The sequence below is a fragment of the Sinocyclocheilus rhinocerous genome, unplaced genomic scaffold (assembly GCF_001515625.1).
Source record: "Sinocyclocheilus rhinocerous isolate Xijiao unplaced genomic scaffold, SAMN03320098_v1.1 scaffold497, whole genome shotgun sequence".
Lineage (NCBI taxonomy): Eukaryota > Metazoa > Chordata > Actinopteri > Cypriniformes > Cyprinidae > Sinocyclocheilus > Sinocyclocheilus rhinocerous.
The window spans coordinates 638,013-659,627 of record NW_015633189.1 but is presented as its reverse complement, the minus strand read 5'-3'; the positions used below and the strand labels follow the sequence as shown (position 1 = coordinate 659,627).

Sequence of the window (21,615 nt, the reverse complement as noted above, 5' to 3'; positions counted from 1 at the left end):
GCTCTGTGAGCTCCCGGACTGGAGCGGGCTCTGTGAGCTCCCGGACTGGAGTGGGCTCTGGAGTGGGCCTTCCTGTCTTCCTTCTCACCCTCCATCGCTTAGTGGGAGTCTGAAGGATAGGGGTGGTGGGAAAATCCCTGCGGAAGGGTTCTGACTGGCCTGGTTCTGCCCACTGACTTCGACCCTGGAGATATTTGACGAAGCCCCAGAAGTCTAGGATCTCGAGTCCTTTCATCTCCCACTGGGGCAAAGGATCATCCAGACAGACGTTAAGGAGGTCCTTAAGAGAAGCATCATTATAATTTAGGCCCACCGCCAACGTCCAAAAGGTCTGGGCAAAACCACCAACCTTCATTCCCCAAGCCATCAGAGTCCGGTGTCGGATCATTCGCTCCTTCCCTGTGGCAGGAGGGACAATCCGAAGGTCCATGGTTCAAAAAGAAAAAACAGAAAAAACAAACTGCTGGATCTTGTAGTGGCTGCTATATTCTGTCACGGAATGCCAAGAGAAGAATCCAGAGAATCCAGGTGCAGTTTATTGAAAGTAACAAATAATCAAAACGGAACAAAAACGTGGCAAAATGTAATCCAAAACACAAGAAACAGAATAACACGGTGAACTCCAGATAACATCAAGAAGACATGGGAAGACAAATACAATATAGCAGCAGTGACAGACAGAGTGAGCATGGTATATATAGATGGGATAAAGAGTAAATGACTAACAGGCAGGAGCTCATAATCAGACAGAATGACAAGCAAGGGACTATGGGAAATGGAGTTCAACACATATAACATAAAAACGGGAGAGTGCCCTCAAGTGGCCAGTCCAGGGCACCACAACCAGACACTGTGACAGTATGTATACTGTATGTATATGTATATACTTTTGTACCTGCAGACTAGTAAAGAAAAAAAAATGTTGCTGAGGGGAAAAAAAAGACCATAATTGTGCTACTGCCAATACATCCACAACATGCTGCTGTGAGCATGTAAGAAATACTGCTGCTGCACATATAACATATATGAATAACCCCATATAGCTTACATAAATCACCGCGTAGCAGATCTATACAGGTGGAGCTGGGGAAGGTGGAGGGTTTCTGAAGTGCGCTGCCAACTGCTACAGCAAACAAAAGCCAGGTATTTGAATATTGAGCAGCGAGCTCATTGGCTACTGATACAGGAGAGAACCAATCAGCTGCCATGTGACAATGATGTCACCAGGTCAGATTAAGCTAGACCTATCGGACTGCACCATCTAGAGTTTCATGCCAGAACTCTGTATTAATTCAATGAGAAATTATTAGTAGCCCGGGTGGAACCAATCTTGGCTCTGGATCCCAAGTGCCTGGTCTGCTAATTATTGACCTCTGGTGTGGATTATCCATGTGCATACTTTTTCCTGAATCCATGATTTTCTAGTCTTTTTATTAGTATTCTAATTTGTGCTGATAAAGCATGCTTGTTTGCTGAACTATATTGTGCCAACTAGGGATGAGGTATTTTGATATGACGAATCAGTCTTCCAGCAAATCTTTTAAGGCATCCTTCACCAGTTTGCTAAAACAGCAAAATATAATTCATGTCACTACCCCTGAGCATCACTGTTACGCCACTGCTACTGAATAGTGCATAGAGATTCAAGCATACCCTTATAGATAATGAATAGTATGTGGAACAAATCTTGAATTCCTTTTTATGACTCTATTCCGAAAAAGTATTGAATTTTATCCACTAGTGGCATAGTTACATAAGATGAATTAACCTTTAAACAGTCTGTGTGATAAGGTCCCATTATAACTAAAGACAGTTGCTTCGGTTGACTGTCAGAAAATGTAGAGCAACTGGAGAGAAAAAAAAACGCCCTGTAAATTAAACATGAAGTGGTCTGTGTTTTCACCTCAAGCTCCTCTGCATGAACATTTTAAAGATTCTCACAGAGAGTTTCTTCCACTGTCAGAATCCTCTGCTTCAGAGAACTTTACTGTGAGTGTGTCTGCCTTTGCACCGCCGAACACCTTTTGAAAGTTTTACTTCTTGATCATTGAGACTTTATATGAATGCACCTCTGTGTGAAGTCCAAGTTGAAATCAAAAGAAAGACAAAGACAGCTGTAAAAATTCTCCACAGCGTGGGCTCGGCTACTCCGGCAAAAGTGAATTCAGGGAGGGGTGGGTAATCCAGACCACATGTGTATCTGGACCACTCTGTTCAGTGAGCTTAAAGGGACAGTTCACCCAAAAATGAAAAAAATTCTGCTATTGTCTACTTACTCTCCTGTCTTTCGAATCTGGTATGACTCACTTACTTCCTTTCTTTTAGCAGGTGTTCCAAACTGCTCTTATATCTAGATTTTTTTTTTTTATAATTTAAATAATGTTTATTATTATTAATATTTCAATTAATTCCTGTGACCCTGGACCACAAAGCCAGTCTTATGTTGCGCAGGTATATTTGTAGCAATAGCCAAAAATACATTGTATGGGTCAAAATTATCGATTCTTCTTTTATGCCAAAAATTGTTAGGATATTAAGTAAAGATCATGTTCCATGAAGATATTTTGTAAATTTTCTACCGTAAATATATCAAAACTTAATTTTTGATTAGTAATTTGCATAGCTAAGAACTTCATTTGGACAACTTTAAAGGCGATTTTCTCAATATTTTGATTTTTTTTTTGCACCCTCAGATTCTAGATTTTCAAATAGTAAAAAAAAAAAAAGAAAGTGACGTGACATGTGGCCAAGTATGGTTACCCATACTAGGAATTAGTGCTCTGCATTTAACCCATCCTAAGTGCACACACACAGCAGTGAACACACACACACACCGTGAACACAGTGGGCAGTGGGCAGCCATTTTTATGCTGCAGCGCCCAGGGAGCAGTTGGGGGTTCAGTGCCTTCCTCAAGGGCACCTCAGTCGTGGTATTGAAGGTGGAAGAGAGCGCTGTACATTCACTCCCCCCACCTACAATTCCTGCCGGACTTGAGACTCAAACTCGCAACCTTTGGGTTACGAGTCCGACTCTCTAACCATTAGGCCACGACTTCCCCCAACGTTGTATCTCAGCCTAATATTGTCCTATCCTAACAAACCATACATCAATGGAAAGCTTATTTATTCAGCTTTCAGATGATGTATAAATCTCAATTTCAGAAAAGCGACCCTTATGACTGGTTTTGTGGGCCAGGGTCACATATACTGTATATATATACATATGTATGAATATTATATAAAATGTATATACTTTTCTACGTTTTTGAAAAAAAGGCTCTCATGCTCACCAATGCTGCATTTACAGTATTTGATCAAAATACCATAAAAACTGTAAATCTGTAAAATATTGCAATTTATAACATCTGTTTTCTATTTTAATATATTTTAAAATGAAATGTATTCCTGTGATGGCAAAGCATTTCTTATGTTGAAATTTGCTTAATATCTTTGTGGGAACCATATTACTTATTTTTATGCTTTTATGAAGTTTGACAGCCCCTAGTCCCCATCCGTTTTCATTATATGGACAAGAGCAGTGTAAACGTTCTTCAAAACATCTAATTTTGTCATACAGATTTGGAATGACAGGAGCATAAGCAAATGATAACAGAATTAAAATTCCCCTTAAGGTGAGTTGATACGCCCATTAATTCATTTGAAAATCTGTGTTTTTATGGACAGTTAATGTCTGTGTACTCCTTATCGAGTATTAATGGTGTTGTTACAGAGATGTGTCTCTTTCAGTCTTTAGACAGGATGATTTATGTGTTGTGTTACGGGGGATGTGCACACTTTGTAAATTCATCAACTCTTTGACCCCCAGGTTAAACCCCTCCACTGTACATTGCACTGCATGTCACCTTTGCGGATCTAAATTAATCTCAAAAGCGCATAAAGAACCATCCATCCTCTACTGTCTGCCTGAGCCCCAGAGGAACAGACCCTCCCTTAAACACCTGACGCCAGCATCTATCTACTCATATCACTCCATTCAGTCTCCTGCTTGACCTCTTCTCAATGCAAATAACCTGATATAATGTACCGCTTTATTATTGTTTGTGCTCATTAATTCTCACGCTAATTACAGTTCCGCTTCTTTCACAGTGCCTGTCCACTCTAAGGCATTTGTTAAGCTAATCTAACCATGCTTGACTTGAAGCAAGTTAGTTTTTCTACATTGTCTATTTGCTGTAATTAGAAGGACAAAGAATTGCAGCAAAAGACAATAAGGACAGATTGGCTCTTTCAGATTTCATCTGGAACTGATTGATTTCGTTTACTTAGCATCTTTGCAGATGTCCCTTATGTCTTATTGTTTTTAGATAATTGCTTGTGTACTGGATTATGTGAGGGTGCTAGGATGGAGATAGAGAGAATAAGTTCAGTCATTATTTCTTCACTGGTGCATTAAAACAACACCAGGATGAATAAGTAATGACTGATTTTTTAGGTGAACAATCCCTTTAATATCTCCTTTTTTGGTCTGCGGAAGAAAGAAAGTCATACAGGTTTGGAATGACATGAGAGTGAGTAAATAATGAGAAAAGTTGCATTGCATCTGCTTTTATGCTGCTGTTTTTAATTTTGTCATACAGATTTGGAATGACAGGAGCATAAGCAAATGATAACAGAATTAAAATTCCCCTTAAGGTGAGTTGATACGCCCATTAATTCATTTGAAAATCTGTGTTTTTATGGACAGTTAATGTCTGTGTACTCCTTATCGAGTATTAATGGTGTTGTTACAGAGATGTGTCTCTTTCAGTCTTTAGACAGGATGATTTATGTGTTGTGTTACGGGGGATGTGCACACTTTGTAAATTCATCAACTCTTTGACCCCCAGGTTAAACCCCTCCACTGTACATTGCACTGCATGTCACCTTTGCGGATCTAAATTAATCTCAAAAGCGCATAAAGAACCATCCATCCTCTACTGTCTGCCTGAGCCCCAGAGGAACAGACCCTCCCTTAAACACCTGACGCCAGCATCTATCTACTCATATCACTCCATTCAGTCTCCTGCTTGACCTCTTCTCAATGCAAATAACCTGATATAATGTACCGCTTTATTATTGTTTGTGCTCATTAATTCTCACGCTAATTACAGTTCCGCTTCTTTCACAGTGCCTGTCCACTCTAAGGCATTTGTTAAGCTAATCTAACCATGCTTGACTTGAAGCAAGTTAGTTTTTCTACATTGTCTATTTGCTGTAATTACAGGGACGAAGAATTGCAGCAAAAGACGATAAGGATAGATTGGCTCTTTCGGATTTCATCTGGAACTAATTCATTTAATTTACATAGCATCTCTGCAGATGTCCCTTATGTCTTATTGTTTTTAGATAATTGCTTGTGTAATTGTGAAGTCATAATTTTACTGGATTATGTGAGGGTGCTAGGATGGAGATGGAGAGAAAGAGCTAAAAATTCAGTCATTATTTTCTCACTGGTGTATTAAAACAACACCAGGGTGAATAAGTAATAACTGAATTTTTGGGTGAACAATCCCTTTAATATCACATTTTTTTGGACTGCAGAAGAAAGAAAGTCATGCAGGTTTGGAACGACATGAGAGTGAGTAAATAATGAGAAAATTTGCATTACATCTGCTTTAAAGGGGTCATATGATGTTGCTAAAAATAACATTATTTTGTGTATTTGGTGTAATGAAATGTGTCTACCATACTGTGATGCTGTGTCCCGGCCGGAGCGACGAGACAAAACGTTAAAACCCATTATAAACGAGGCATGTGTTGCATCCAGTGGGGACATAATTACGGATTATAATGACTTATTTTTCTAAACATGGAGTATCATTTCATTTATATGCTGATGACACCCAGTTGTATCTCCCACTTAAACATAATGATTCATGTTCTATTGAGGTTTTGCTAGCATGCCTACGGGATCTGAAATCATGGCTTTCGCAAAAATTTTTGGCCTTAAATGAGAAAAAAACTGAGGTTGTACTGTTTGGACCAAGTGACTTTTATGATGGTGGTGATCTGGATCTAGGCTTTTTAAGATCTCATGTTACTCCGTGCGTGAAAAACCTTGGCGTTTTAATTGACTCAGGACTTGATAAACAGATTGACGGTTTGATAAACAGATTAATTCTGTCGTCAAATCATGCTTTTTTCATTTACGCCGCCTTGCAAAAGTTAAAACTTTTCTCTCCCTCAAGAATTTCGAAACAGTTATCCACGCATTCATTACCACACGTCTTGACTATTGCAATTCACTTTATTATAGAGCTAATTGTTCATCTATTGGGCATTTACAATTTGTTCAGAACGCTGCTGCTAGGCTGTTGACCGGTAGCAAAAAATTTGATCGCATTACTCCCATCTTGATGTCTCTGCGCTGGCTACCGGTTAAATTTAGAATAGAGTTTACAATTTCAGTCTTCGTTTATAAATCTTTCCACATACTGTACATTATTGTTTCTCCTCTATGCCCCGCCTTTCTGAAACGTGACGATTTTTACAAAGCTCATCGGTCTGAAAAGCGAGGTGTGCTGTGATTGGCCAGCTATCCAGTGCGTTGTGATTGGCCGAATACCTCAAGTGTGTGACGGAAATGTTACGCCCCTACCATACTGTGATGCTGTGTCCCGGCCGGAGCGACGAGACAAAACGTTAAAACCCATTATAAACGAGGCATGTGTTGCATCCAGTGGGGACATAATTACGGATTATAATGACTTATTTTTCTAAACATGGAGTATCATTTCATTTATATGCTGATGACACCCAGTTGTATCTCCCACTTAAACGTAACGATTCATGTTCTATTGAGGTTTTGCTAGCATGCCTACTGGATCTGAAATCGTGGCTTTCGCAACATTTTTTGGCCTTAAACGAGAAAAAAAACTGAAGTTGTATTGTTTGGACCAAGTGACTTTTATGATGGTGGTGATCTGGATCTAGGCTTTTTAAGATCTCATGTTACTCCGTGCGCAAAAAAACTTGGCATTTTAATTGACTCAGGACTTCGGTTTGATAAACAGATTAATTCTGTCGTCAAATCATGCTTTTTTCATTTACGCCGCCTTGCAAAAGTTAAAACTTTTCTCTCCCTCAAGAATTTCGAAACAGTTATCCACGCATTCATTACCACACGTCTTGACTATTGTAATTCACTTTATTATGGAGCTAATAGTTAATCTATCTGGCGTTTACAATTTGTTCACAACGCTGCTGCTAGGCTGTTGACCGGTAGCAAAAGATTTTATCGCATTACTCCCATCTGGATGTCTCTGTGCTGGCTACTGGTTAAATTTAGAATAGAGTTTAAAATTTTAGTCTTCGTTTACAAATCTTTACATGGCTTAGCTCCAGGCTACCTTTCTGCTTTGGTACTCCCTCATAACCCAACTAGGTCACTTAGGTCTGGGCATCTTGGATTACTCTCTGTGTGTAGGACTAAGCAAAAACATAGAGGGGACAGAGCCTTTGCAAGGGTTGGCCCCAAAAGTTCCCAGCCCAACTACAGCATCCTTTAATTACAGCCAGGATGAAAATGTGTCTCTGTGTTCTGGGAATAAGAGGCTCCTTCAGTGCTCTACTTATTGTTTCCTTCTTAATTTATTTATTTATTAAAACCTTTCAGAACACAAAGACTGGATTGGAGCGATATATATGAGAAATTAAGATTTTTTGAAGGCTTGCAGAACACAGTAACCATAACACGTGCTCAAAAACCAGAAAAGTCGCATCGGCATCATATTATACAACTAGGACCACCACCCTGGTTTCTCACCAACAAAAAATATCATGATATTTACAATAGTACCATTGTATTTTATCATGCTATGGTAATCATTCAGTACCGTGGCATATATATGACAGGACCATGGTGTAACCATCTGATATTTTCAAAATGTACTCTTTACAAACATGCTTTTCTTTTGCTCTCACTGCTCTTTTATTACTGTATATAAATACATATTAAATTGCACAAAAATCCCATATTTACACTTTTTTCATGAAAAATTATATAAACTGATAACTTCACTGTGGTCTGGAATGTCTACTGTATTGAAAAACACCTCAGGCACTAGCGCCCTCTATTGGTCAGGGATTGAAATCTCAAGGTGTGAGCATGCTATTCATATACTATTATATATATTAATATTTAGATTTCACTTGATTTTACTTTTGATTTGTTTTATGTGATTTTGTCTTTTTAGTCTTCTATTTTTTTTCCCCCCAGTTTAGTTTTGGTAATTTTTATTACTTAAAACTTCAGCTTATTTTTAGTTGCCAAGTTTTTCATATAATATTCATATTTTATGTGATTTTATGTTTCAGTTCAAGCTTTTATTTCAATTCAGAATTTATTTTTTTAATTCTTTTAGTTTTAGTGAACAAGTCATCATATCATTTCACCAGACTGTCCCTCTCAAATTCACTCAGAGATGAGCGTGGGTCTAGACATATTGATCCTTCTCATCGTTTGACATTTCCATAATTGATTTTATGGTATTACTTGAAATCCCCGAAGTGAGCTTTGATAAATCCTCTTGAGCTTGTGAAAGATGCACGCAGATATTCAGACAAACAAAAGACAGAGCAGCCTGTTATCTGCACTCCCTTTTGGCAGACTCCTTTCTCAACCAGTCACTTTGACTAAACCTGATTGGTCTCTTTAAACATGGCCCTTTCTTCATCCTCAGACACTGATACAATCACAGAACACTTCTTAAGAAGATCAAAGCTGAGGATCAAATCAAGTTTTTGCTGCTTTAGCTCAGTTCTGTGGTGAGGAGCCAAAAATCACTGTCACCAGATGAGGACTAATGTGCCTTTTATTCTTTATTTTGAAGGAAGAAAATTTTTTGAAGTCTTTGTGTGTGTGTGTGTGTGTGTGTGTGTGTGTATGTAATATCATAAACATCTTGCAATATACAATGTTTCTGCAATGCATCTGGATCCCCTGCTACTGCTTTAGGTCCTCATTGTGTCCCATTAACATCAGTTCAACACAGACAATGCCGTAGATTAAAGTCAGTTGCCTTTTACAGCTCCCTTAGAGTATAATTTTACATGTGAATCGCTGTTCTTACAGACAAACAGTTGATCTTGAATCTGTCTGCACTACTTTTTCATTGTTGGTCTTTGTAAACATGCATTAGATGGACATCTTTGACCATTTAAGCACATTTCATTGGTCTCATGTCATGAGTGCAACATTTTTAAGACAGCATGTTAACTTTAAAGAGGCCAAACTTTTAAACACTTGCTTTTTAACGCATGCTTTCTTTCCCCTTTTAGTGGTTTTTTAACAAAAGAACACACCCTGGCCTCTAAAGCAGCTGAATTCCAGTTACAGCTGTGTATTTGTATTACATATGTTATTGTCTGTGCCTTTGTGAGCAGGTGTCTTTGTGTCACTGTTGGTGCCACCCTCCGCAGAGGTTGACATGTGCGGTTTAGTTCCGGATGTTGTGCCGTTAATAATTAGGCTTCCTCTTTATTCCGGCAGTTTAATTAAAACTGTCTCCTTTCTATGCAGCACAGAAAGTTTCCCCACAGCATTGCATTGCGGTTGCTTAGCATAATGGCTAGTGCATGAAAATGTTTGCTGGTAATTGCCATGCTCACTCATAGAGGAGGTTGTGATTGCAGCAATGATGGAATGCCAAAAGTAGAGAAAGCTGACTAATGTCAGGTTGGTGAAAGCATGAGAAACATTTATCCACTCGCAAGCACTGGCCAGGCAAGGACTGAGCAGTTTATGGACCCTTTCTGAGTTTACAACTATGCAGCTCACCATATAATTGTGCATAGTTAGGATAGCAAAATAAATTGGCTTATCAGGTTTTAAAAGAAAGGAGAAAGCGCTTCCAATGTCTTTTGTTATTAGTCAAAGATAGTGTGTCTAACTCAAATTTTTGCCCAAATTCATCTGTCACAAAGCTGTTTAAGGTTAAAAATAAATGACCCAGACTGCATTAAATAGGGGTTGAATGAGAATGAACATGGTTTGTGGTGATCACTATGTATTTTGTGAGGTGAATTATGGGCTGCACGATAAAGCCTTTTGAAATTTAAAAGACATTTAACTCTATGCCTTGATAAATATTAGCACTGTCAATCAATGTTAGTGTGTTAATGTTTTTTGACAGCCCTAAATATACTAATAAATCAAATTATTTATTATTAATATAAATGTAAATTATGTAGTTAGTTATATAGCATGATAATACTATACAAATGATGTAATTTTGTAAAATGTTTGCTTGTTTGTTTGTTTTTCCTGAGAAAATAGTTTGTGTGTTGAGTTGCTTCTTGATTTCCAAATGGAACATCGAGGTCCTGAAGCAAAAAAAAAAAAAACCAGTTGTGAACCTCCAGGCTAAGATCTGTTACTTAAAAATCTGTTCTCTTGTTTGATTTTCAGAGTGATCAGCAGAGCTCCAGGACTGAAGCTGGTTGTTGAGACACTGATGACATCACTCAAGCCTATCGGGAACATTGTAGTTATCTGTTGTGCCTTCTTTATTATTTTTGGCATCTTGGGAGTTCAAGTAAGTGCAAAACAGCATAACCTTGCAGAAATCACAAGCGTAAACCAGTTTAAAGAGTTTTTTTGTTTTTTGTTTTTGGGTAGTTTTAATAAGACTTTGAGCACTTTTCAGCTTTGTCAGCATGGCAGGCCATCTTAAACCAGCTTAGGCCAGTTTTAGCTATGTTTTTCAGTAGGGAAGTTAGAAATGCTACCTTACAGTTATATAGCAGATATAATATTTCTTGCTTGGATCAGACTATTAAAGTAAAAGCCAGTCTTAACTTAAGGGATTAATTGTAGTAATTCCTTCTAAGAAACCATCATATATAAAGTAACATAACATTTGACAGCTCTGTGCATTTAATCCACAAGATTGCCTTTAAGACTTTTAGTGAGAGTGAAAGAGGTGGTGCATAGAACAAATACATGATTTTCTGTCATTTATGTAAATTTGAAACATACTCTTCCTGCCCACAGCTGAATAATTTGACTATGATTAAAATGTTCTGTTTTTCATACTTCCACAATTTATGTAAGTCCTTAGGGGAACGTCGATGTAATTTATCTTCCATTCTTCCAGGAAAAGATGCCAGTGCTCTTTGAGTCTGTATGATGTGGCATGTGTAACATTGGCTTTGTCCTTGTATGGTTTTCACTAAACAGTCATACTGGACTTTCAATAATGGGGACATAACCATCTTGTATGAAGTTGTAACATATAATTCATATATAGTAATGTAATGCGCTTATATGTACATAATATATGTAATTGAAATCTGAACTCTTCATAAAAATTTACCAATAATTGTCAGCTATTGTCATTAAATTCCACACCCTCTTTTTCTTCCAATATATATAGAATATATTTCTATTTATTATCTCAAGACACTTGATATCTGTCATTCTAGTTGAGACATTTTTATGTGTGTTATTCCAAAAAATCACTCACAGAGAAAAGGAAGGTTGGTTGTGAGCTGATAAAATAGTTTTTTTCCTCACAGCTCTTCAAAGGAAAGTTCTTTGTGTGTCAAGGGGAGGATACGAGGAACATCACCAACAAGTCTGATTGCCTTCAGGCTAGCAACAAATGGGTCAGGCACAAGTACAACTTTGATAACCTGGGGCAGGTAAGCGTTTAACCTGGCAATGGTTACACAAACTTTCGCTCTTTCTCAAGATGCTCTTTTAGATGTACCTACAAGCGAGTGGTAATGCCACTTCCAATTTGAAAAGAATCCGTTATGGTCTCATCCCATTTTCAACAAAGTCAAATGGAGCCAGTGAAGTCAAAGATTTCTTTTAACCTCTTTTATTATCTCTCACTTCCCTCAGGCCCTCATGTCCCTTTTTGTTCTGGCTTCCAAAGACGGTTGGGTGGACATAATGTACGACGGCCTGGATTCTGTCGGTGTCGATCAGCAGGTATTGACTATATCAGAAGCTCCTGTTACCTGCATAACATTTAATTGTAATAATATTTTTATGCCTATGGGTTCCCCTTTTGATATTTTTGATCTGAAACTGTGGACAATGTGGCAACCTTATTTAATTGGGTCACTGTTTATAGAATGCAAACAAACTTTGGGCCAGAACACATCCCAGTCATTTGCGTTCTCTGATAACTGCAAAACTCTGATTGGACAAACTCCATGAACTGAATCAGAGCTGAAAAATCATTGGTCAGCAATCCTGTCCTGGCTTCGAAGAACTGCTTTTCCATTCATCAGTTTTTCTGTAAAGCTCCTTACTGTCCATTCAACAGACCTCTTTGAAGTGGCTTATTTTACACTCTTCCCCCAAAATGTCTATTTTTTTTTTAATAGAGTTTGAATTTTTGAATAATTTTGAATTAATTTTTGAGTAATAAAATATAGGATTATTTTTTTTGCCTGAAAAGGAAGTCTCCATGCCTCATGCCTGGCTGTAGGCTCCTGAAATTGTTCTGCTCTATTTGAAAAGAGCCCAGCCCTTGTCCTAGCCAAGGCATTCATGTGTTTGAATTGGCACAGATATCTCTTCTTCAAATTCATGCCGTGTGACCTGTGCCTCACCATTGCACACAGAACACTTAATCTAGCCTAGAGGCAGGCATCTTTCGGGTCCCCAGCAGGACAGACCTTTGAACTGAAATTTTATTGATATCACAATTCTCCATCATCACCATCTTGAACATGGCTGTAAGCTACTCCTTAGGACCTGACTCAGCAACTGATGTATTTTTATAAAAAATGTTGGCATTTGAAATTATTATATTATATTATATAATATATTCTGTATATATAATATATTCTGTATATATATATATATATATATATATATATTTATATAAAACCAGCCCATAGCAATTGATATACTATGGGCTGGTTTGTATAAAGAATATTTTTTGCTTTTTGAAAATTATTTATTTTTTATTTTTTTTGACATATTATATTATAACATATTAAATAAATCAAATGCAAAAGATATGTATAAAAATGTATTAACATAAGTAAGTAGGTAGGTAATGCAAGTCAACATCGCTGAATTGCTGGCCCAACTTACTGTTGAGCCTTGAATAAACTTCCTAACTAGCTTAACCACCAATGTGTGTGCACATTAGTGTGCATTCTGTACATTAATCCATGTTGTGTTTTTCTGTTTTGTAGCCCGTCATGAATTACAACCCATGGATGCTGCTCTATTTCATCTCCTTCTTGCTGATCGTGGCTTTCTTTGTGCTCAACATGTTCGTCGGCGTGGTGGTCGAGAACTTTCACAAGTGCCGGCGGCACCAGGAGGCCGAAGAAGCCAAACTGCGCGAGGAGAAGCGCCTTAAACGCATGGAGAAAAAAAGAAGGAGTAAGGAGAAGGAGCTAGCTGGTCGGTAGCCTTTCCACACCTTTCTGAGTCCTGCTTGATCATTTTGATTTGACCATGTGCTAAATTAGTTGCTAATGCTAATTAGTGATCAGCGTATGAGGAATGAGATGCTCGGGCCCGTAATTAGCTAGGAATCCGCCCCTCCCCGGCTTGCCCCCCTTTTGCCTGGGAACGTCTCTAGAGCATGTCCCATGGCTTGCATGGTGATCTGCTTACTGAGAGAGCAGGGTGTGCGGTGGACCCCTGCCCCAGGGCTCTGCCCACCCTACTCCTCTCATGCATGTAGGACAGTGCTGTCTGAGAAGTAAATAAAAATCCCGTTGTTGTCACTCTCAAATTGGTTACATCCATCAGCTGCCTGCTCCAATGCTACTCAGGATGCACGGCGTGGTATTGATGACCTTCTCTTTTGGTTCCACTGCCTGCTATTTTCAGTACAAGGCGTTAGCATTTAAACAACATCACCGAGAATCTCCGTGTGGATGCTAGGGACATTGGTTTGGACATTGGTCCAGCATGTTTGATCTTTACAGTTAAAAATGGGAATTTTCTTTTCTTTTTTTTAAGCCCTTGAGAAATACAGATGTAAATAGGTGATCTATATACTATAACATCTTGTGTCAGACCACAAGATCAGAGACTAAAACTCATGCAAGGCAAACAAAGCTAGTCTCATTGGTACTTTTATCATCTAATCTCAGTTCAAAGGTCAAATCTAGCCCTCTAAATGTACTGTCACACCATACATTCTCAATATCTATATTTGATTTGCACATTAGCTGATTAGTGTGTCCTTTTATTTTATAGCGCTATCATGCCATCAGCTCTAGCTGGAGAGGGAAAGGTGCTTTATTTTACCTTGCTTGATCTTTTCTTTTTGCTACAAATCAAATTTTCCGTAGGTGTGAATGTCTGACGGGATGTGTCAGGTTTCTGTGGTGGAAATGGGATTAAACCGTGTGTCAGCTTTGCCTGGCCTGATTAATATTTTGAAACTTCTTTTTTAACGTAATATCTAAATATCCTGAGGTAACTTTTTGTGGACTTTTGCTATAAAAAGTTGAGCAGAAAAGTTGAGGTTCCTTTCAGGCGAACTTGTTGGTATCATTAACTGAAAAAAGCTTTATTTGTTTGTTTGCCAGACATTTCCATCCACAAAGTATTTCAAGAACAATAATCTAGGACTAATAATCTAGGGCTCGAACATCCGGGATAAATAGATTTAGTATTAGTGTTTTACACATAACAATAGAGTTATTTTGGACTCAGAATAATTGGAACGCCCACCGGCATATTCTCTCAGAAAAGCTCCTTTGACGGTTTCTTTGCTTGCCCTACCTGATTAACATGGTTTCGTTCTTCTAGATGTAATGCTGATCGGTGTCAGTTGGTCCAGTCCCGATCACACACAAGGTACAGATTGCTTATGGCATGTCTATGTGTTCACCGTGGTGATGGTGGTGGTTTTGGGATGAGGGTGGTAGAGGGACACTGGGTGGGAAGGCACCATCAGCGCCCATGTTCTCACCTCATCAGATCTGATCTGACCACACAAGAATTGTCTGTGGAAGTGTGTATGTCCGGTTTCCACACCTCAACACCAGCTCTAGCCAGCCCAGCCTCAAGCTCACACAGGGGATGGATAGAGAGAGAAAGGGAGAGAAGGTATTACTGTAATTGGTGGTATTACAGGTCCGATCTCTCGATGTTGCCCCCAGCGTGACGCACTGTGGCTGACTGTTCGAAGGGAAGAGTATCACTGTTAATGTCTTAGCTTTTATTGATCTGTCTGCTTCAGAGTTTTCTCATCGGTTTGGTGTTGTGGCGTAGTGCTTCACTTCGTTTTGTGATGTTACACCATAACACTGTTTTCAGAGTTACTGACATGCTAAACACGACACCACTCCACACCTTGCTGTTGTTCAGAGGCTGCATGACATGTTGATACTCATTTGTGACTTGCGTGAGTGAAATGTTTGTATGGCACACTTGTTCCACTTTGACTTCAGAAAATGTTGCTGTACTGGGCTGTTTTACATTATTTTATTTGGTACAGTAATTTGAGTACAGCTGGCTTATTTTGGATATAAGAGGGTATAATACAATATTTGTTTCCTGTACTTCTGAAATGTTGGAATGTATAAGCTAGGGCTGCAACTAACAACTATTTTGATTATCAAATAATTATAATTAATTATAGATATCTGTTATATCTGATATCTGTTATGAGCTATTAAATACTATGGAGGAAAGTCTATATAATTTATGTACACTATGGTCAAAATGGTTTATAATATAATTATTTTAAATATATATATTGTTTTAGTACATAAAGCCTGTTTCCCCCCAGCTTTCACTGTTGTAGCATTTCATGTTTAAATTACAGCCAATTTGAAATCTAAATTTGATGTCTGTCATGAAAATGTAACTGTATTAGTGACATATGAACTAATATGAACGCTCAGTGTTAGGACTTGCTGTTTTGCATAATAAAACTACTCTCATTATAACAGTATATCAGTAAAATGTACAAGAGCATTCAAAACTTTGATCATAATTGATCAAAAGCGACAGTAAAGTTTATAATGATGCAAAAGATTTCTATTTCAAATAAATGCTGTTTAGTTATTGTCAGTTATTGCAGCCCTAGCATTAGCCGTATGAAAGCCGTATTTTATTTTTAAATTTATGATATATTTTTTGGTTCCCTTCCAAAACTTTTATCTGCTGTACAGAAACAAGCACCTATGATAGTTTTAAAAAAAAAATATAAATAAAAAAAATTGGCAGTTATATAACTTAAAACGCGGAATATTTTTGTGCATGGAACATGTTTACCTGTGTTGTTCTCAGTGTAGCTGAGAGTCTGTTATCTTTCCCCTTCTGTCTGTGTTCTGCCTCTGTGAACAAGAGCTCCCTCATGAACCCCTTTCCGTTTCTCCTCCCTGCCTCCCTTTCTTTCTATTTATTTCTCTGTCTCCAACTTTATTTTGTCTCTCTTTGCCCCCATTCCCCTAATGTTCTTGCAAAGCATCTCTCTTTCCCCTTTCTCAGTAATGCATTTTAAAACCCTTTAAATTGTGTTTTATCGCCAGTGTTTAGTGTTAGACATGAACATCTCTTTTATGATTAAAACTAGCATACACAGCTACACTAATAAACTAAGTGATGCATCCACACCAGAAGGTGTCAGTATAACATCCAAGACCACTGAGATGAATAAGCGAAAAAATAAACAAAAACATGCTGAATGCACTTCTAATGTGTTTTGTATATTGTTTATGAAGCTGTATATGCTAATATATTCTAACATGAGAGCTCTACAGATTAGCCTGGTATAACGTTGATTGATCACACTTTTCCATGTTTTAAACATGGTTCACATTTGCATGCGTCGACATTGTTCACATTATGATTGAGTTCTGTCATCGCACTTGGGATTAAAAAATGACAGGCTCCATTTTGAAGACAATGTGTTAATTAGTCGACCATCCAGTTACTCTGTGCCTCAGCATGTTTTATCATTCTGTTTTGGGTTTCTGTTTAGGAGAGGTGGGGGTGTTGCCCCCTGCCAGTCTGTCTCTCTCGATTAGCTTCTGTTCCCCTCCGTCGCTGCTGTATGCTCGCGTGTGGGATCAAAGGGCTGGTTAATCATATCACTCTGCAGTAGGGCTGAAACCATCTGCCTCTCCTCTACCTGTGTCCTCCCCAGTCGACATTTATTAGCCGTTCTCTGAGGTGCCTCATCAGAAATGTGTCCTGCCAGCAGTTCGCCCGGACACACTGTATTAACAAGGCATATCGTTTGGAGGTGTCCTTGATTAGGTAACATATCTGATTTACCGTAAGTCCTTTTAGGCTGCAGCATAGTAGTAATTCTTATCCTGCTACTATCGAGGCAGGTTTGCATTTTTAATCATTCATTCAAAATCAGGACGTTGCCTCATTGATAAGCACAGACTTAATCTACAGATGGATCTTTTTGAATTCAGTTAATTTTTCTCTCATAAAAAAGCTGATGGTATTTGTTAACACCTTGACATTATTATTAATCGTAAAGAAATACTTAACTTTTGATATTTAAGGAATCAATTTCATGAATGATTAAGTTTCAATAGATCCATCAATGAGGAGATCAAATATTCATGTTGCGACAATTGCTGAAGCTTTTATCATGGTATATTATCAAGATATTGAAATAAGTTGCTAAAAAGTGTTGTTATGCTATAATACGTATTTAAGAACTCTGTTTAAGAACTCTATAAATTTCTGTGTATTGCTTTATTGTATTTAAATATTCAAAATAAACTATTTGTTCATACAGATTAAAGTGCAGAAGAATAGGCCTGTAGAAAACAATTGAACAATAGGCCTAATAAAGGGGTCATCGGATGCCCATTTTTCACAAGTTGATATGATTCTTTAGGGTCTTAATGAAAGTGAAAGTGACGTGACGTGGCCAAGTATGGTGACCCATACTCTGAATTAGTGCTCTGCATTTATCCCATCCAAAGTGCACACACACAGCAGTGAACACACACCCAGCGCAGTGGGCAGCCAATGCTGCGGGTGTGCAGTCGGGGGTTCGGTGCCTTGCTCAAGGGCACCTCAGTCGTGGTATTGAAGGTGCGAGAGAGGGCTATACATTCACTCCCCCCACCTACAATCCCTGCCAGTAAAACTCGCTAATTAACACATTATTAGGAAAGGCGATTTGCAAAGATTCATTAAAAAAACTTACACTCACTTCTTCTGGAGGTGAAGCTGGATCACGAATGATTTGCGCGAAGATAGATGCATTTAGGTTGATCGGGGGCGCATTCCCTTCAGAAACAAATGTAATCCATAACGAGATTAAAAAAAAAAACCACTGGGTGAATCTTTATCATTATAGAATGGTTGTGTACACACACTGCCAACACACATTTCAGTTCAAACAGCTTTTAAAAGTGCATGTAGCATCCGATGACCCCTTTAAGGGTTACCTGGGTAACGGCTGCATGTCTGCTGTCTCTTCAGCGCCATCTGCTGTCAGAGTGTGAATGTGCTTGTTTACATCAGAGTGTGTGCTTGCCTCTTTGACGCAGCATACAGTGGTGTTGTTGTGCGTTTTAACCGGATGATGGGAAAAGTATTCTTAAAATGCATTCTAAAAATCTGAATAATAAAGAATTATTCATGGTATTTTGAAGTGCCCATGATAACAATATCATGCATGTTTATTATTGTGATATATTGTATAGTTGTATATCGGCACATTTAATGTCAAAACACACAACATTGATCAGATATTGATTACATTGCATTGCCATTTTTTAATTAAAAAAAAAAAAACTTTTACATGAACATTAAATAATGTAACATAGAAAGACAATAATTATAAAGTAAAAAATGTTAATTTAAAGATCAATTGTCTTTTTCAATGTGATGGGAAAAAAACACTAAATGCTGAAGAATGGATTCTGCTTACTCTTTATTTTTAAATATTTAATTCAGTTTATTTGCATTGCGCTTTGTACAATACATATGGTTCCAAAGCAGCTTTACAGAAAATAGATAAAAGGAAAAGAAAAACAGTGCTAGACAACCCCCCAGTGAGCAAGCCAAAGGCAAGAGTGGCAAGGAAAAACACCCTAGCATTATTAAGTATAATAAATACTTGAAATAAGAAATAACTGCTTTGTATTATTTATAAATATTTGTATTATATATTTTTGCTGCTTAACTCAAAACTAAATGAGTAATAAATCTGCTATAAATATCAAAAGTTGCATACCATATGACAGTATTGTTAGTTAGAACAATCCCTTTTGTTTTTTTCCCCCAAGAATGACCCTGACATTTTTCCATTTTACCTTTTCTCTCCTGATTTGTTGGAAAATCTGCTAAATGGATTTAAATATGAAAAAATGTATTAAACAGAGAAAAAATTACTACATTCTTATTCATAGCTGAAAGCGCAATCAAATTGGTAAAATGGGTAATTAATGAACTGGGATGTGTAGAACTTCATAAATAATGGATGTCCTAATTCTGCGGTTTTGCAGGCATATTCATTGGGTTCCATGCACAGGGGCTACAGTTACACTGAAAAACCAGCCCCTGATAGCAAATACGCCTTAATGAAGAACATGATGTCAGCATTTATTTCATTTGTCTTTATGCTCCCACGTAGAGATCTTTCTTTAAATCTCTAGCAATCTCTCGACTGTTACTGGGTTAGCGATGAGACGGCGAGTGACAGAGGGAGAAAATGAAATTACTAAGTGTCGTGTAACCTCCACTCTTGGCAGCAGAACTCTTGGCAGCAGAAGGCAGCACGGTCACTTATGTAACCTGGCAGCTCCAAACACCATTTCCTTTCTTCCTACTGCAAGTGAAAATGACTCAAAGTCTTCTTTATGTAACTTGGGCAAGCAACAGCCCCCCAAATTGAACAGGTGGCATAAAGTTTTCAGCTAAAAAGACTTCCTTTTGCTCCGATATATGTCAAGGTATGATCCTTTACCTCTAGAATAGTTAGTGTATAAGCTCACTTGACTTTCTAATAGAAACAGTCACAGTTGGATATAAGACATTTTATGCAGTTTGTGATTAGGGAATGCATGGGTGGGTTTTATACAACCCATGTTACCATCTTAAAATGTACCATATATAAATAAAAACTCATTAACTGAAATATTCTGCTACCTCAAGTAAGGGTACAAGAAACATCCAACTTAAAGTTTGATTCTGATTTAAATTGCACACAGTGTTTTACATTTCAGCAGACTCATGCTGTTTGGCAGGAAGTGCACCTAATCTCTTTATGGGTCTTCATGGTTCATTCAGTAAGGGAGTAGGTTTATTAACCGAATAGATAGAATACGGAGTTAAAAGTCTCTTCTGCGAGAGAGTTGTTGTAACCTCTTGGTGCAACATGATTTTTTTTGTAACCTCTCAGAGTTGTGTACTGATACAGCTGGCTTGTTTGTCATGTTGTGGGAGTGGAGGCTTGACAAATACCAGCCGAGAGAGGGATGAAGCGCTGTCTGGGTGGTTAAACAAGCCATGTGAGCTATAGAAATAAAATAACAGGGGAAGAGGTAAAGAGATTCTGCTGAAGTAGCACCACTTGAGCAGTACAAGTGATCTGTGTTTGTGTTTATAGGGTGTTTGTGATTGGTCTAGAAGATTTTGTTCGTTTTAGCAGAAACAGTAAAGGTGCAGACACGTTTACCATTTTCGTGGGTGAAACCCAGTCATTTCAATTGGAATCCATGCGATCAGACGAAAGATGTCCCCACACAGATTTCGCAATGGGTTCAAGTTGGTCACACAATTGACTGCTTTGACCAACAGAAAGCTGCTTGGTTTGAAAGTGCCTTCTGTGTGAGCTGTGCTTCATAATTTAGCATGCTATTGACTTTTGTGGATGATATTTAGCAGAATTTGCTTATGTGAACGCACCTGAATACATTGCCAGATATATACATTTAGCAGATGATTTTATCAAAAACTACTTACAAATGTAGAGCAACAACTAGTGTTGGGGAAGCTACTTTTAAACTGTAGCTTGCCAATAGGGGTGGGCGATATAGCCTCAAAATTATATCACGATATTTCAAGAATATTTGCGATAACGATATTTATGATGATATAGACAAAAAAAACAAACATGGAACAACTTTTTATTGGTGATTGCAGCTGGCAGGCAGCAGCATTTATTAGTGCAAACAAAATGAAGGGCATTTTCCATCCTTTTCCAATGAGCTACTGTTATCGATGACAGACTACCTTATTTGAAGTGTAAATCTATTGTCATAAGGTGGCAGAAGCAGCTGTGTGTTCGACTTGAAGCAGACTGATCGGTGTATGACATCAAAATACCGCGAGAGTGACTAACCCCTTATTTAGGCCCTGTCCACACGGAGACGCGTTTAGCTGTATATGCATAAATTTTGTATCGTATAGGCGTTTTGTCCAGATGGATCCTGCGTTTTGGGAGAGTGAAACCGCTATTTTTTTTTTACCGGGTCCCAGAGTGGATAAATCGCATCATATGACTCCTTTAATACTAAGGCCCCGTCCACACGGAGACGCGTTTAGCTGTATATGCATAAATTTTGTATCGTATAGGCGTTTTGTCCAGATGGATCCTGCGTTTTGGGAGAGTGAAACCGCTATTTTTTTTTTACCGGGTCCCAGAGTGGATAAATCTGAAAACGACGCCCTTGCGTTTTCGTGTGGACAGCGAATCC

The 21,615-nt window shown here is 38.1% G+C and overlaps 1 protein-coding gene across 1 annotated transcript in view; it reads left to right on the top strand.

The window, feature by feature from the left end:
- Nucleotides 1-21,615, top strand: part of LOC107743785 (voltage-dependent T-type calcium channel subunit alpha-1G-like) — a 163,081-nt gene that overhangs the window by 107,916 nt on the left and 33,550 nt on the right. The window contains 4 exon segments of the mRNA XM_016557185.1: nucleotides 10,409-10,535; nucleotides 11,518-11,643; nucleotides 11,849-11,938; nucleotides 13,162-13,375. Coding sequence (XP_016412671.1) covers nucleotides 10,409-10,535; nucleotides 11,518-11,643; nucleotides 11,849-11,938; nucleotides 13,162-13,375 — 557 coding nt within the window.